At 40.4% G+C, this 17,380-nt stretch overlaps 1 protein-coding gene across 1 annotated transcript in view; it reads right to left on the bottom strand.

The window, feature by feature from the left end:
- The window catches only part of LOC311189031 (oxysterol-binding protein-related protein 1-like), a gene marked incomplete at both ends in the record, with an annotated part of 49,478 nt that overhangs the window by 27,756 nt on the left and 4,342 nt on the right, over positions 1-17,380 (bottom strand). Inside the window, 13 exons of the mRNA XM_084260615.1 lie at positions 2,583-2,689; positions 5,374-5,455; positions 6,605-6,730; positions 8,553-8,654; positions 9,493-9,556; positions 9,635-9,708; positions 10,632-10,676; positions 10,762-10,829; positions 11,532-11,676; positions 12,920-13,005; positions 14,109-14,220; positions 15,129-15,203; positions 17,191-17,276. Of these exons, the coding sequence (XP_084116741.1) occupies positions 2,583-2,689; positions 5,374-5,455; positions 6,605-6,730; positions 8,553-8,654; positions 9,493-9,556; positions 9,635-9,708; positions 10,632-10,676; positions 10,762-10,829; positions 11,532-11,676; positions 12,920-13,005; positions 14,109-14,220; positions 15,129-15,203; positions 17,191-17,276 (1,172 nt within the window). The remainder of the gene's footprint in view (positions 1-2,582; positions 2,690-5,373; positions 5,456-6,604; positions 6,731-8,552; positions 8,655-9,492; positions 9,557-9,634; positions 9,709-10,631; positions 10,677-10,761; positions 10,830-11,531; positions 11,677-12,919; positions 13,006-14,108; positions 14,221-15,128; positions 15,204-17,190; positions 17,277-17,380) is intronic.

The raw sequence follows: 17,380 nt of genomic DNA, 5'->3' as shown, positions 1-17,380 counted from the left end.
AGGGGTGAGGTCACGCCTTCCCCGGCACGGGTGGCGGATGGCACGGTGCTGCGGGGCTCTCTGCTCCCGGAGCCGGCACCGGGAGCGGGGTGTGGGGGTCCGCACCACCCACCCCTCCGGAGCAAGCGGCCACGGCGCCCGCCTGCCGGGCGAGGAGCCCGGCCGCGCTCTCCCGCAGCCGCTCCGAAGCGTCCTCACCGACGACGGCAGCACCGGGGGAGACGCCACGCTGGGGTGGGGAGGGAGGGAAGGAAAAGCTGCGGCCAGATGGAGCGTTTGGATATCATGTTGCTGCACCATTTCTAACACCCGCGAAGGATAGAAAGAGAGGTTCGTCTTTCTTTAGTTTCATTTGCATACTGTGCAATTATGCTACAGTTTGCACAGCAGGGCGATGGGCACTACCACACCAGAGGTCTTCTCTGGAAGGCAAAAAGTGTGTTGGCATTGGCTAACCCGAAGTTAGCAGCCTCCCCTGATTAGTCAAGCCCTGGCTTCTGGTATGCCCACAATTTAAGTTTGAGGGGAAAAGAATTCTCCTCGAAGAGCCAAGATACAAGAGTACTGAGGATAAGAACAAGGGCAAGAACAAGCTTGCTCTAGAGCACCTGTTCTCATGGAATACGCGTGATACACCTGAAAGGTATCGTGGAACAAGTCATTCCTCTCAGAGAAAGTTCTACCACGAGTCCCCGTAAGACAAGCTGCAGTCAAACTGTCCCGTGGGACAATGAGAAGAGGCCTGGAGAGAACAGGCCAGGCAGGAGAGGAGCTTTTAAACAACAGCTGTAGCGTAAGCTACCCTTCCTCAAGGTATTTGGGCAGTTTTAAGTAAACAGCAGCCAATTATTGCCAGAGCTGAGCATTCACGGCAGTTGGATCCAAACATTTACAACACCTAAGCCTTCTGATCATGATCCCAGTGATGAAGTTAAGATAAAAACACCAAAAAAAATCTGGGTTTAGAGTATTTTAGACAAGTGATTTTTTTATTTGCGATAGACACTTCAGAGTTGTGCTTTATTATTCAATACACTTGGAAGGAATATTAGAGCATTTAATTGGGGTCCTGAGACTTGCTAGTGCAGAACTCAGTATTGCTTTAGGAATGCAAAGAGAACTATCTGGAAATCAACCCTGAACAGCAAAGAACAGGGGCCCATCTTACAGAAGATAAGGAAACCAAATGCTGTGGGTTTAAGAAGAGTAATGCTCAAGGAACATAACCTTTTGGAAAGGTTCAGGTTTTAGGACAGGATTGCTGCTGCAATTTCCTTTATGAGCTTATGAATTCTTTAAAAGCACATCTTATATTGTGGAATTGCAATGGCTTGAAGTTTAAAAATACAAGACACAAGACTTCAGAATCACATCATCTCCCTGTCATAACCAACTGATTTCACTTGCTATGGTGGAAATTCAAGTTCACACTTCAGCCCTGTGCCCAAATCTATGTGCTTCCAGATTGAAGCAAGGCCTCTGTAACACCTACTGAGAATGTTCAAGTTCAAGTAAGGTGAAATTACAATTTCGCCATATGTTTTGCCACACTCCACTCTGGAACTCTATTTTAGTCTGGCTTTAAGCAAGATGCCAACACAGTTAAAGAATACTAGCTAACACTATACACCCACTGTTGTAACAATTGCCCCCTCATCCACAAATGGAACTGGCAACTGTAATATTAGATTTTCTTAAAAGAAAAAAAAAAACCTCAGTGTAAAAAAAAAAAACCAAAACTAAACCCATGGTTGCTCCACTCTGCTAGAGCTTGACTCAAGTATGTCTAGAAGGCTTATGACTGAAGGAAAAAAGGCTTGGAAAGGAACAAAAAAAAATAATCTTAAGCCAAACCTAGACAATGGAGCCAGTGTTTGCAGCTCACTTAAGTAACTGGAAGACTAACAGCACCAACACAGACCTCATTCTGAAGCACTGCTTACTGATGACAACAGGAACCTAACTGAGGAATTACTATTACCACAATACCGGAAGACAAATTTATTCCATGGTACTAGGGTATCTTCTAGAGGGGAGAAAAATACCACATCTCCTACTCCAGGAATTAATCAGTTTGACATGCGCTCCCAAAATTGAAGCATTTGCATACACCATGCAAGATACTTGTCACTGGGGAAGCCAGAAGTTCAATAGATTGCATTCGCACACCCACTAAGCACATGGTCTGAAAAACAAATTCAGAAGCAACGCTGTGCAACGCTTCAGTCAGCTAGCACCAAAAAAAGGCATGAATTTTCTCAGTATTTTAACCTTCAAATCCGCAAAGCAACTGCTTTACTGAATTCAAGCATTCAGTTTGAACTTTACAGGCAGTAGTTTGTAAGCAAAATCTGAGTCTCTTCTGAACACTCAAATACCAAGATACCCTTCTGTAGACAAACTTAGCTACTCTCTCTAGAAGCATGTTTTTCATCAGACATTCGGCATGCAAAAGGACAGCTTACCGACAGCATGAAGTTCTGTGGACAAGGGGATTTATTATTGTAACAGGTAAGAAAGGAACTAACAAAATATACTAAGCTATTCAGACCCTTTACAGACCCACACAACACAATACATACCCCTTCTTGCTTTGTGAATAGGTTGAGGCAGTCAGTCAGGGCCTCACATGTTTCCTGGGACACTTCAGAGACAACATCCACTTGTTGCAGGAGGGGAGGAGATATTCCTGAAAGCACAAAACAGCAGTAGCATTAAGGAGACATTGTAAGATACAGGATTATTTTAGTTATTTTTTCCTCCAGGTCACACAGATTTAACATTTGTATTCTACAGGAAAACTATGATCTGTGTGAGGGAAGGGCAAGCAGAAGTGCCACTGAAGGAACTTTTCTATTGCATCCTTTCCCTAGTACTGGTACAAGTGGCATGTGATTGGATTGGATTTCTCTTCCAGCATGGTGTACAAAGCAGACAGGCAGTTCTGGCAGCAAGGCCCTGGAAAAGTGACAAGCATCAATCTCCTTCTAACCACTTTCTAGATTTAAAAGCCTCAAGGTGACAGAATTCAAGCACAAAGGATACTGCACTGGTTTAACGTCGGTTCAAGTGAGAAATGTAGCTTTTTTGCTTCTGCCATGATATATAGAAAAAAACCAAACTGTACAGTGCAGAGATTTAGGTTTGAAAAACAGAGGGGAGTTACAAGGACACTGATCAATAAAAGGGGAAGGAGGTCTTATTTTCATTAACTCATCTTCTGGATAAGTAATACAGCTTGGAAAGCAATTCAATCTCACATCCTGACTTCTATGACCATTTATAGAAGGGGCTGCATGTCTAGAAACAGCAGGAAACCACAATAACCCAGTCAGCTGGTAAAGTTAAGTTAATCTTTGTTGTGATGTGCAGTAACCCCTCAGAAGTCAAGCAAGCCATTCTCTCAGAAAGCATACTTGTTGCAATTAGAGTAAATGTCCCTTTAGTGGCCACAGACTCCAGGACCAGTTGACACCATTTAAGTTACACAGGTGCTTCAAGCTGATGTCACCTAAAGATGAAAAGGTCTGGCAGTGACAGTTCTTGAATTTATTTTGCAACTTATACTGCTTGTGCAGGACAAAAGATACAGTATGTATCCACACACTCGTTGTCTTTGATACCAAAGCTCACTACTGCCTGGAATTAGGAGCCTCTACCTACAACAGTTATCAAGAACAACTAGCATCTCTAGAAGGAGGGGCAGCATACAGTGTGGGAACAGGAAACATCTTTACTTGTAATAAATAATTTGCATAAATCTCAAAGATACCTGGATTTAGATGAAACATGTTAGGGAGAGAATTTTAAATATCAGTTCTCAAGGTAGCCATTTTTATGTTACTCAAAAGCTTTTAGAAGTTCCACATGGAAAGACTTGTAACTCAGAAATCTGTGTACTTCTGGTGCCAAAGAACTTGACTACCTTCATGATACAATGTCAACCCTATGTGAGAACTGAGACCACTGCAGTTCTCTGCTGAGACCTACACCTGAGGTTACACATGAACCTGGAAACAGTTCACTCACCCATCAAGTTACAAACATTTATTGGAAGGAAAATAAGAAGTCAGTATTGTTACTGGCCAAGACTAGATAGTATCTGCTTTTGCTTTATTATGGGTTTTGATTACCTAAGTTGTGTATCTAAAAAAAAAAAAACAAACCAGTGAGTGTTCTCACTAGTTCTTCAAGTCAGCCATACGGGGCCAGAGAAACTGCTCTCCATGTAGTAATGGAATTTATCCATCACATACTAATTTTCAAACGGCTTTTTTGTAAGAATTCACTTGTATTGTATTACTAATTGCAAAGGCTTAACAATAAAACACTAATATGTATTATGAAACCTGACATTTCTTCACGAAGTTTGGTAAGAATTCATTTAGCACAAGATCACTGCACCACAGGAACTCTCCTCAGCAGCATACAGAAAAAAAGTTGGAATTTAGACTCATCTCGAGAAGGCACAGGAATGGAAGAGGAAGAACTTTTCCCCTCCCCAAACTGATATTCTATTACAGACTACTGATCCGTATAGATAAACAACTTGTTCTTTAGTTTAAGCTTCATAAATTCTGGTCACAGTATGCAGCTAGGACTGGTTCAAAGGAGCAACCGTTAAGTGTTCTAATGGAACTCCTTTTTTTTGGTGTTGAACACACAAGCAACTTCTGTATGTGCTAAAGGCATGAAATGAAACAAGTTCTAGTCTAACAGCTTGAAGTCTGTGCTGTTTCGGCACTTATGCTGCAAAAATCCAGATACATGTTAATTTAGGAGTTATTATTTAAAATGAAGCTTGAGAAGTTCAAAGCTGGCATAAAACTCACGGCAGAAGTCTGCGGAACATATCCTATCACACCATGCCTCCAGTTCTCTGTACAGTTGTGTGATTTCAAGTCCAAACTCATTTATCATGTCTCAGATTTCACTGCACTTCTATTCACTACAAGTTTTCTGAGGGGAAAGTTAGACAAGACACCTAGCTCCATCCCCTCCTGTCAGGGGACACTCATGCTCTGCAATAAGCTACCAATTACAGATTTTTTTAAAACCTTGAAAGTGAACCCCTATTATTATATTCCTATGATACTACTCAGTAAGTGCTGCAACTGAAAGTGATTTCACTACATTTACAGCCACTAATAAAATTTCTTTCAATCAACATACTCAGTTATTTCTCCAAATCCAAAATTTCAGTTCTTCGCAACTGTTGTGATGTTTTATTGGAATTTTTCAATGAGGGAAACAGCCCTGGGTTTCCATTATCCTGAAAATTTAATTTCAGTGAAATTAGAGCATGTGCTGCTTAAATGAAAAAAGAAAAAAGCTGCCTGGTAACAAACTGCATTTTAGAAGAGTAAGTTTTACCTTTTGTAGCATCCAAAGATTTAACCATTGCAAGAAAGTCTGAAATCTCTTTACTGAGTCTTTGTTGGCATGCTTGTGCTTTCTGAAAGACAGCAAGGATAGCTAGTTCAGAACTGCCTTGTTCAAAGGAAAGTATATGTTTATGCTCTTAATTATACTGGAGTTTTTTTAATTTGGAGAGCATTTATTCTTAACAAAGACACCCAGTGACAGAGACCACTACATTTAAACTGAAAGCAATTAAAGTATTTTTCAAAGACTCACAAGCAATCAGAAGACTTATGCATATTACACGGCTGATTATTTAATTAGCATAGCACATCAAACCCCCATGTTACACTGGATGTCCCACTTTTACAGTTTCTACCCTTTTTATTCAAGTTGGAAAACCCTTAACAGACATATCTTGTTCTTTGACAAGCCTACGGCCAAAATAAGCAAATGCATAGGTTAACTGATGTATGGCAAGTACAGTGACATGCAGGCACCCACCCCAAGATCATATTCCAAGCCTGCATTTGAACTTGGAGACAGTTATCAGATAATACCATCTTTTGTAGGCTGCTGGGAACTGCCAGCATCAGGTATCCTCCCATCTCTGTTCTGCCATGAGCTGCTTTGCGTTCTTGTACAAAAAGCTATGGGTCAAACTACTTACACTCAGTCACATGAAGATTTCTGCACTGCAGGGTCAACTTTCCCTTAAAGTGAAAAGGTTTTAGAAGCATATGTATAGCAAAAAGCAAGAATCACAGTCTGAATACTAGAATTATCACAGAAGGCTTGTTTCCATTGCAGGTCTGAACAATCACTACACAACGCATCTAATGTGTCCTGAGGTGTTAAAGGGTTCATTTCTAACCCATTTTATCGCCTATAAATAAAGATAGAGCCTGCCGAAGGTTAGCTTGGTTATCGCTCCAGCCTTGGTGTCACCAAGTACAAAAGGCTCCCTCTCCTGGCTGACAGCCTCAAGCGGTTTTGCACCTTGCAGCAGAGCTGCTAAAGCTGAAACACAACCCTGTAGCTGTGTCAAACATGCCGTTTTATGCATGCAGTCTGAATAGGAATGCATGACAGTAACCACTGCAAATAAAAGTAGCATTTATGCATCCGTGAAAAGCAAGCATACTTTTATCCAACAAGTAATGATTCTAAGGTATTTCAATACAAAACAGTACTGATTTACAATTGCCCAGATGTATGGGTTAAATGAGTACTCAGTACATACCTTCAGAGTATCGTGTAGGTCTGTAACAGATACCGTATCATCCTCCTCATCATCACTACTCAGCTGTTCCTGTGTGCAGTAATGAGTGCTATATGCAGAGTGGTCTTCTATTGCTTCCAGCCAGCTCTGAATGGCAAACAGGAGTTAATGCACATTTCAAAGGTCATCCCCAGAAGGTAACAGCATACGTGCAAAAGAACAAATTACAATTTTCTACTGATGTGAATAAAGATATTCATTAGTAAAATGAGACACCTAATGAGCAGAAAATAGATTGTTCTAACAAGTATTCAAGATGGGCTAGTCTGTTGTCAGTGACATCCAGGACTCAAAACTTTAAGGACAAATGCCACCCATGCCTCAGTCTATCCAAAGCCACATAAGAAAAGTAGCATCAACTAAGGAAAGACTGCAGGGAATGTATTTTGCATCTGTGGGTTTCTGTTCAGACAGCAAAGTTCCTGTAACAAAGTCTCTCTTCTTATGCACGACAAACTGCATACAAAACCTGAAGCACTATCACAATTAAGAGATGGATTAGTTTCCTGTTCTTAGAATCACAAAGTGGCTGAGGTTAGATGGGATCTTTGGAGTTCCTCTGGTCCAACCACCCCTGATCAAGCAGGGCCACCTAAAGCTGGTTGCCCAGTATCTCTAAGGATGGGAGATTTCACAGCCTCTCTGTGCCAGCGCTCCATCACCCTCACATTTTTCCTTATGTTCAGAGGGAACCTCCTGTGTGTCACTTTGTGCCCATTGCCTCTAGTCCTGTCACAGGGCACCACTGAAAAGAGCCTAGCTCTGTCATCTCTGCACCCTCCCCCTTCAGGTATTTAAATACCTTGGTAAGACCCCCTCTGAGCCTTCTCTTCTCCAAGCTGAAAAGCCCCCGCTCACTCAGCCTTTTCTAGTATTAGGGATGCTCTGGTCCCTTTCATCATCATGGTGCCCCTTTGTTGGGCTCTCTTCAGTATGTTGACATCTCCCTTCTAAAAGGACAGGGATCTCCTTGAGAGAGTCCAAAGAAAAGCTACAAAGATGATTAAGGGCCTGGAGCATCTCCCCTATGAGGAGAGGCTGAACAAGCTGGGGCTGTTCAGTCTTGAGAAGACTAAGGGGGGATCTAATTAATGTCTATAATTATCTTAAGCATGGAATGCAGGGGGAGTTAGCCAGCCCCTTTTCAGTGGTCTGTGGAGACAGGACAAGGGGCAATGGCTGCAAGTTGGAGCACAGGAAGTTCCACACCAACATGCAGAACTTTTTCACAGTGAGGGTGACAGAGCCCTGGAATAGGCTGCCCAGGGAGGTGGTGGAGTCTCCTTCTGTGCAGATATTCAAGACCTGTCTGGACACCCATCTGTGCAATATGTGCTAGGGAGCTGCTTTGGCAGGGGAGTTGGACCCAATGATCTCTTGAGGTCCCTTCCAACCCCTATGATTCTGTGATTCTGTGATTCTGTGAACAGGGCACAGTACTCCAGCTGCCTCCACCATTACTTCATCTCTAGTTAATACACCTACAGAAGTACAATAGTAACTACACAACAAATAGCCCTAAAAAAGGGGCTATGCTCTTGTTTCAGACCCCCCTTGTAAGGAAATATAATTTATTAGGTCATCTCAAAGAATGGCTATGTCAAATGTACTATTACACATTCTTTTGCTCAGGATAATGAGCTATGGAAGAACATACATCAGAAGCAAGTTGCAGTAAAAGTTTACCACCTAAGGAAGTTAAAGAGAAGTTGAACACAGCATAATACAGGCAAAGCTAAAAAACAAGGTGGCACTGATGTTAAAGAATAACAATCTGTCCAGTATTTTGATGTTTATTCTACAGTTGACCAGCTTCAATATATGTATTTATGTCACCCAATCTTGATGATCAAGATATTGAACCTACTACTAATGCATTTTTAAAGCCCTTGATAAGAGTCATTATTACCTCTCTAGTTTGAGAAGGAATGTTATTTTTAGGGATCTTGAAACGATGAACAGTGTCATCAAAACATCTTACAGAAAAGAAGCAACTGTCTGTAGATTTTACCTAAAGCAGCGTGGAGAAAGACAAAATTAGTGTAATGAATCAGTAAGAGGAGACAAAGCTGCTAAGAGTAATTCTCTACCTTGCTTACTCTTGACTCAGAAGTTTTCACCTCAGTTTTGACACAGAACAACTATACAAAAAGCTTGGTCAGAAGAGTTTTTCCAAGTGTAACATCTTGCACTTTACATCATGAACGAGAACGCAGAGGAACTTTATGTCAAAATACTGTATTTCTGTATATTGGCACCATTTGATTCAGACAAAATCTCAGCAATGGTGCAACACCACCAATATTAAGGAACTTATAGATAAAGAGTTTCTTTTTATACAGTAAGAATATATATAACGGGTTAAAAAACCCTGTGGTTCCCATCTATAAAAGTAGGGCAGGTTAGTTACAAGACAAACAAGTATTGAATTGAACCTAAATGCACTTTCCTTTAACACTTCATCTTCCTGTCTATTGTAAATGACACCTGGCCTGCCTTCTCTCCATCCTCTGTTCATCCCTTCAGAAAGGGGATTCCCACAAGTATAATTGAATTTAAGGAAGTTTTCCTAAAGCCAACTTTGGAATTGATCAGTTTGCCAACTGAGATCAACTTAAGTTACACAATCAGTCACAAGTAGCCACTGACAGCTACAGGAGGAACTCAAACTCTGCTAGTCTGTATCACATGCTCCAAACAGTTGTTTTGCACAACTGAAGCTGCATGCTTTTAGGAAGTCTTATGTTTGTTTAAATCTGTGAAATTTTGGAAAGAATTGAAGGAGCTTTAGGATCACTTTACACATAAGAATACATATCAGTAGTTACAAGTCCCAAGTCCCTTCCTACCGTGCAGACAGCTTGTGTTAGGTGCTTGCATCCCTGACGATGATCATTATTCACTGCATCAGCTCTTTAAAAGAAAAAGACTTAATGAAGTGAAGGCAGGAAGTATTTAAATAGCTCTCAGAAATTTAAACACAGAACTTACTGTCTCCGATACCAGGAAAGGACTCCATGTTCTAGAACTATCCAGTAGAGTTTCCAACCAAAAAATCGTGAGCTCTAAAGAAATAATTAAAGAAAGTGCACCAGGTGAGGTTAACAGTTGAAGAGCTCCTATTCCCAGTAAGTTTGATAGTTTAAAGGCTATTAAATTAAGCTGACATTCCTGAGGAAAACATTTTACATATCTGGGTGGTCATGGCAACCTAAGAATATTTTACTTTACAACTACAGAGCTTTTTTTTTAAATAAAGACAAAAGTTTTGTTGAGCCTCTTATTCAGTATGAACTGAAACATACATTATTTTTTTAATATTACCAGGGTTCATCACCCCACAACTCTAATGTGTTTTGTTTCTCACTTAATTTCATAGAGATAATCAACCACAGCATTTTACCTCTCGTAGTAAATAGCTATGGTTTAAATACAGTTTCTTATATTACAATAGCGAGTGAATACACAGGAAAACTTACACTGAAGAAAACTTCAAATATTTCATTAAGGAACATAAAAATTAAGTATTCATGTAGAAGATTGAGAAAACTTTTTTTTAAACAAGGAAGACTCACTTGAGTGCCAGAGTAAAACAAGCTATGAACAACCATTTGACTGACATTTTCATTTTAAGTTTTAAAATTTCTGAAAGGTAGTGAACTTGTGACAAAGTGACTTCTAATCAGAAAAGAAGTCTGTGCCCACCACACAGACAAGGAACAAAACCTTACCACAGTGCAGCTTTGCCACAGAAATTATGGAAAACTGAAGACAGTTTTAGGGACTGAGGTTCAGATCAGAGTGCCATGAATCTTGTAAATGTTCCACCCAACCAGCATATCCATCATTTATCCAACGTACTTATTACAATTCAAGTTATTTGACAAATGGTGTTATTGAAAAGTTCTCCCATTCATCAACTCTCACTTAAGTACAGAAAAGGACAGAGTGATATACTCTGAGATCTCAGAAAAGGAGTAAGACATACCTTCCATAGGAGACCTTCATATCGTCTCAGGGGTTTGTTGATAACCTGCACAGAAATTAAAGCTGATGAAGGAATACCTTCAACTAGACAGCCTTGGCTGGCTATTTTCAATAGATACAAAAGTTCCTACCTTTCCAGCTTTACCTCCCAGTATCAGTTTCATTTCTGCACCTTGGGCTAGATCAAGGGGTGTCTGATCTGTTTAGTAAGCAAGACAAGGCACGAGAATTAGATGCAAATAAATCTAGATGTATTTAAAAATAGCCACTCTGACACTGGCTTTACCCATGGAAGTCTGGCCCCACAAGCACCTATGCTTGCCAGGAGTTGGGGAACATAAGCTCTGCAAGAGCTAAAGACTAAAAAGGCTCTGAACTTTATTGCAGTGAACAGGCCTTCAGAGTTTACTACTAGTCACAGAGAGGCCCCTTTGATTTTACTTAAGTTTGGTTTTAGCTCTTCAGCTCTATAAAACAGTTCAGAACATGTACAGGTATCAAGACAGAGGCATCTTTAATCAGATGACAAGAACACAGTTTGTGTAAGACCTGTGTAAAGTTCTCCTGGATTTGCTGTTCAGGCCAAATATTCAATCTTATCATTTTTTGTTATTTGTGTTCAGTGTCTAAAATTAACAAAAGCCAGGCACATTTCACAGGTAAGACAGAGCAGGTAAATTTTTTAGAAATGGGTAAGCTTGGAAAACAACAACAGAAATATTTTGCTACATTTCTTAACTATCTGGCAATTTAGTCAATATTGGGCTTCCTTTATTGATACACAGCTTGTAAGCACCGTAAGATTTCCTCCGAACACTGACTTGTAAGCAACACAGCTTATCAAGGCTGTTAAATTTTGGATTTCTCTTAACACGATGTACTTTCATTCGTACATACTCACCATTTTTGTTTCTTATTTTAGGATCTGCCCCACTCTTTAGAAGCTTCAATGCACAGTGCTTATGGGCGCGGTACGCTGCGCAGTGCAGCGGGGTGTTCCCCATCTGATCCGTACAGTTGATATCAGGTGGTTTAGGCTTGTTCAACTGGAAAAAACAAAGTTTTGCTTACTTAGCAGTCTTCACCTCCTTTCAAAGTTAGCTGTTCCTAACTAGGATCCTTCAGTGTAAATCTAGCAACAGAGAGGGCACATAGCAAAAGTTATGAGAGGGGCAAAGACTACAACAATCAAGAAAGATGCTTCAGTAAAGACCTTCGCAGTTTTTCGCTTGTTACAACCTTTCCACCTTTGTTTCCACCATAACATGGAAACATTTATCCTGCTCAACTACACAGTGCCAGAGGGAGCTTCCCAGTGTTGCAGTTCAGTTAGAATGGCCCCGTTTGCTTCTAATACCAAAATTCACTGTTCTTCCTAGTATACTCAGGAACAGTCTGAAAAAGTTAGCACAGGCCAGTGCTAAGTCCAGAACAACTTTGTGTGGCCACCGTGTTTCAGAGAGGAAGAACTTTGTACAGAAGGGTGGCAGAGCCATCTGAGGCCATTCAGAAGCTCCTAGTACAGGCAGTCTGTTACACAAACAGCTTTGCTGCATTCTGAAGTCTAATTATTACCGGAACTTCAGATTAGAGCAGCTATGTAACTGGCGGGAGGCGGGGGGAACACACCACAAAATAAACCCCTGAGCTTTACTTGGATGTAAGTGTTTTGAGAAACTGACCCCAAAGAGAAGGGTCACTAAACATGACACTAACTGCCTTAGCATACCACAGGGTGTTGGAACTAGAACACCTTCAAGGTCCCTTCCAACCCAAACCATTCTGCTATTCTATGATCTTTCAAGTAAGTGGCACTCTGTTCCCAGAGCAGGACAGCAGAGAACAAGTTCTGGTGTGTTAGGTCTCACAATAAAAGTAGATTTAAGCAGCTTAAGTTTCATGAGCACAATATTCTGCTAATTAAAAAGAGCTAAAGTAGGAACAGAAGGGCCTGAAAATCAGTAGGCAAAGTATAACGAATTCTCAAGATTAAGGGCAATTCAGAAGAGCTATACAAATTCTCCACAGTAGTTAAGCTAAGCGTAGGAAAGACAAGGAGGCTTACACCAAGTGGAAAATGTTCTCTGGATTTCATCAAGAGACAGTGCAATTTTTAAACTAATTCAATGGTCACCAGCCCAAGTACTCACTGGAGGATTCCAAAAAAAAGCCTGTAATGACTTGAAAATGACACTCTGAAATGCAAGGCCTAATGTCACATGTTGTTAGATCAGCATTATGGCTGGAAGCACTTGAAAAAATATGTACTGCAAGCACTTGAATTCTTACCAAGGCTGTCAGTTTCCCTGTTTCCCCCTCTCTTGCTGCTCCTAAGAGTTGTTCTTCCAATTTCCTTTCTTGTGTCCTTTCCACTGCTATTAAAAAAAACCCCAAAACGAATATAATGTCAGTTTCAATAAAGTAGCAAGTACACAGGCAGTACAATGTTCAAGAAACTGTATCAAAACAAGCCTAGAGAACCAGGGGGCTCCACTATTATTTACTTGGGATGGGTATAAATGGAGTATTTATTCAGAAAAGTCTGTGTCAGAAAAAACATGTGCAAAAACAAGTAATAATTCATGACATGTGTAATGCACACACATATGTACAACACACTTTTTTAACACTTGCAAAACAACCTCACTCTCTAGGAAAAGGGAAAACAGGGCAACTATGTGACACCTCCATCAGACCTTCCCTGTGTTCTTTTCAGTTTCTCTTTTACTCTTGCCATCATCCTACATAAATTTTATCCTCTAACAATCCACCAGATGAGCAGTGGAAAGGACTGTCATCTGTGCACTTGCACACAGGATCAGGAGAGAGACTGCTTTTCACACATACAGGCTGACATTGAACACAGAGCTTCAGCATATAAGGGTGTATCGTGCAGTAATACCAGGAAAGCACCACAGTTCTTGAACTCTCCAAAACTATGAGCTGTGATCCCATGTAAGTATTTGGACACTTTCAACCTCCAGGAGGCAATGGAAGAAACAAAGGGAAGAGTTTTTACTTTTTCCCCCCATGACTTCTAAGACTGTAATAGCAAGTCCCACACTTGATCCAAACTAAGGTCGTCTTTGCAAACTGTTCAGAGTTTTGCTCTTTAATGCTTTTGTTGACAGTCACTTACTATTCTTGACTTGAGTTTTTCTTCTTCCAGGGAGCTAAGGCTTTGACTACCATGTACCAGAGCTGTAACAAGGGTTACCCCAACAGGGCTGAAACCACTACTGGAATAATGCTTTTGGCATTCATGATACTTAACTCTAGGTCACTTGCAGACATTGTGGAGTAAAAAACAACTGACAGTTCTGCAGAAAGGAACAAAAACCTGACTTTTTTCTTTCACGTGACCAAGTTTAAAGAGAAAATTCAGCTGAGCTTCTGTAACTTGCAAAAGAAAAACAGCTTTCAAATGTACAAGTATTGAAAAAACTAAACAAAGCAGGCTATCACCTATTAAAGTTACCTTCCAACATATTCCTTATGTCTTTATCATGAGTAACTTCTTTTGCAGTCTCTCCACTCCCGTTAACAATAGAAGTATCAGCATTATGCTGCAAGAGTAACATCACCACCTCCTGGAAAACAATTTGAAAAACATTGCTTATCTGTTATGGCCATGCCACAGTCAGGCTTTCCAGCTGCTGACATCCTGTAAAGCGAGCTCCAACAGCTTTCCACCACTGCTGGCTTATGAAAACAGGAAGGATGTTTTAGAGAGATTGAAGAGTGGGACTAACTGCAGCCTTCTCTGTCACATCAATCAGGATGAAGGAACTAACAGAAAACAATTTATGGCTGAACAGTCTCAGATTACAGGCCTGTAAAAAGCTCTTTAGTTTTCTATGAAGAAACAGCACTTCCAGCCATTGAACGGGACAGTGTACCCTAAATTCTATTTCCCCTCCTCTCCAAAACTCACTAAGATTAAAACAACATGGTTTCTCTCTTTGTAAAAACTCAGTTAGTTACGAGGAATAAACCCTACTACTTTTAATGTGTCAAACATATCAGGCACAAACACAAATCTACTGTACCTCAGCAGTAGATGACAGACCTTCACATTGGTTTCCACATGGTAATCGGAGCCTGCAGCTGCAAGTACTGCTATGCTTCAGCATCTTCTCTGACACAGCAGAAGCAACATCAGCTAGTTACACAACTAGATGCACAGTGCTACAGTTAAAGATAACCACTACTTCTTTATCTGACAGCAAAATCTTTGCCAACAAAAAGCTAAACCAAGAAATGACAAAGTACACCAAGGAAAACCACTGACCAGTCTTCTCCCATCTTCAAGAAAAAAACATTTGTACAATATTTTTGCCTACTAGGCAATGTGCCCAGTTCTTCTGAACACACTGTACCAAAACTGGTAACTTATTTTTAGACATTGTAAAAGCCATATTTTTGATGTGATCTTACTGCTAGCATTCCCTTAATAATTCTATACTTGAGGCTTAAAAAAACCCCCAACATAGTTTACCTTGCGTCCTGTGAAAGCTGCACGATGGAGTGGAGTATCCCCCATGTCATTCAGTACATTCACATCAGCACCAGCCTAAACAGCAAGAGGAAAAGACATCTGAATGTCCTTCCAACAAGAACTACAACGCTACTCCCTCTTTTTGGAGGGAAGGGCCAGACATTCAGGGCAAATCAGATCAGAACTACAGTATGGCCATTCTGGAAACAAAGATAAAATATGTAAGATACATAACCAGCATTCTCTAAACTGCTTCAAAAAGGAAAAGCCTCTTGCACTTTTTCCAGGAATCTTTCTCACTTTTAAGAAGAAAGTACATGGAAAATAAGTTTAACACAGGGGGTGAGGGTAGTTTCAGCTTGGGGTTTGCTTTTTTGTTTTATTTTATCGTAGGGCAGCAGGTGTTGGGGAAAAAACAAACAACTCACTGAAAGAACTGCAGTAGTACTGGATAACATGCAAGCATATATTATTACAGATGTACACATAGTAGCACAAGCCTCCTGGTACTCCTAATTTAACAAGTGGTGGTCTCTCTAGGCACTTATTGCTGCTTTTTCACTTGAACACTTCCATGTCAGCATTAAGATGGTACCATCTGAAACATGCTGTTTCTTCTCCTCCCTTTTCTGCAATCTTTGTCTTAAATCTCTCTTGCTTTTGCCAAACTCTTTTTCCATCCTATACCTTTTGTCTGAAAGGAAGGTTGCTTGCGCAGTCACTGTTCCAGGAAACCAAGAAATCCTATCCTCCTTTAAGCACTGCTTCTACATCGCTTTACCTAGGCTCTCAGAGGGTCAACAAGAAAGCAGGACACATTTCACTGTCACACACATTTAGATCCCATAGCTCAGCCAGGACACTGCTGCCTGCTTAAAGTGAAGTGATGAAGCTGACTGGCTCCAGAGCTCTGTTTTTGATACCACCTCATTCGCTTGCTCTTTGAGCACAAAATCTGGGCACAAGTATGCAGACACACTCACATGTGCCCAGTTCTCAGAGTTGTACAGCTTCCATTAATATTCAAATAATTCTTTAAATATCCTTTCAAGAGCCCTATTATCAAAGAAGAAAGAACCAAGTCACAAGTGCCCTTGCAACTCTGGAACTGTTGATAAAGGCATTAAGTGACAAAACTTTACCTTTTGCTTTAAGAAGCCCTCCTGGATTGAGAACAGCATTACCTACTGAGCAGGTGTGTAGGTTAGGAAAGAACTTGTCAAAGGAATCTCAACTTTGTTTCCTGCTTTAGAATCATGATTATAGCTGGTGGCCTTTATTGCAAATGTAATTCAAGTTTAGATTAGCTACCTTTGTATTTGTGGGTGTTTAGCATGTTCCTACCACCTACAGCAAAACCCTTCAGTGGGAATAGGCTGTGATACAGTTTGGGTTAGTTGAAGTTACCCTCACACACAGGCTCATCATGTCAAATTTCATCAGAGTTTGTTATTTCAAAGATGTTAATAATGAGTCTTAACTACATTAGCCTGTGCCTGGAAAGAAACACACACGTTACTTTACACATATTTCTGAACATACTTGTCAAACAACATAAAATTAAGATAAAACTAGAGCCTTTCCTGCAACTCAGCAAGTGAAATCGCCTAAATTTTATGCTTGATATACTACAGTAAGCAAGATCAGGCCTTGAAGCATTCGCATCAGATGATGCTTTACTGTACACAGACATCCACTGAGCTTGAAAAGGACTGAAAGCTTTCACAAGTCCACACCCACATATTATACATCTTTACTTCCTAAAGTTAGCTAAGTACTGATACCTGTAAACACTGTTTAGAGTAACAGCTGTATACTACTGTACAGAATTCCAGTGTCACTATTTTGGGTCTTTGTAAACCAGGCTGATCCTAATACCACAACTATTTCATTTCTTAGTTTTAAGAATCATCTTAGTTATCCGTCACATACAGACAAGCTGTAGGAGTGGCTCTCCCTCTCTACCAAGCCACCTTTCTTCTATCATAAAAACCAGAATACATACAAACTGCCACTAACAAAGAATTTTTCACTTTATACACAGAAGCAAAATGAAACACACCTTCAGCAAATCGTCCACCACAACAGCATGTCCAAAATAACATGCAAGGTGAAGAGGTGTCCAACCCATATTAGATTTACTTCTGCCTAAAAGACAAAACAGGTAAATTAAGTTTTGGTCACACAATACAAAAAGAGATTTTGTCACATGCTTGGAGGTTAACATGGATGGTTATTCTTCACAGTACAGA

The sequence above is a fragment of the Gallinula chloropus genome (genome assembly GCF_964237585.1).
Source record: "Gallinula chloropus genome assembly, chromosome: 2".
In the NCBI taxonomy this organism is placed as follows: Eukaryota; Metazoa; Chordata; class Aves; order Gruiformes; family Rallidae; genus Gallinula; species Gallinula chloropus.
This window is presented reverse-complemented; position numbering and strand designations above follow the sequence as displayed.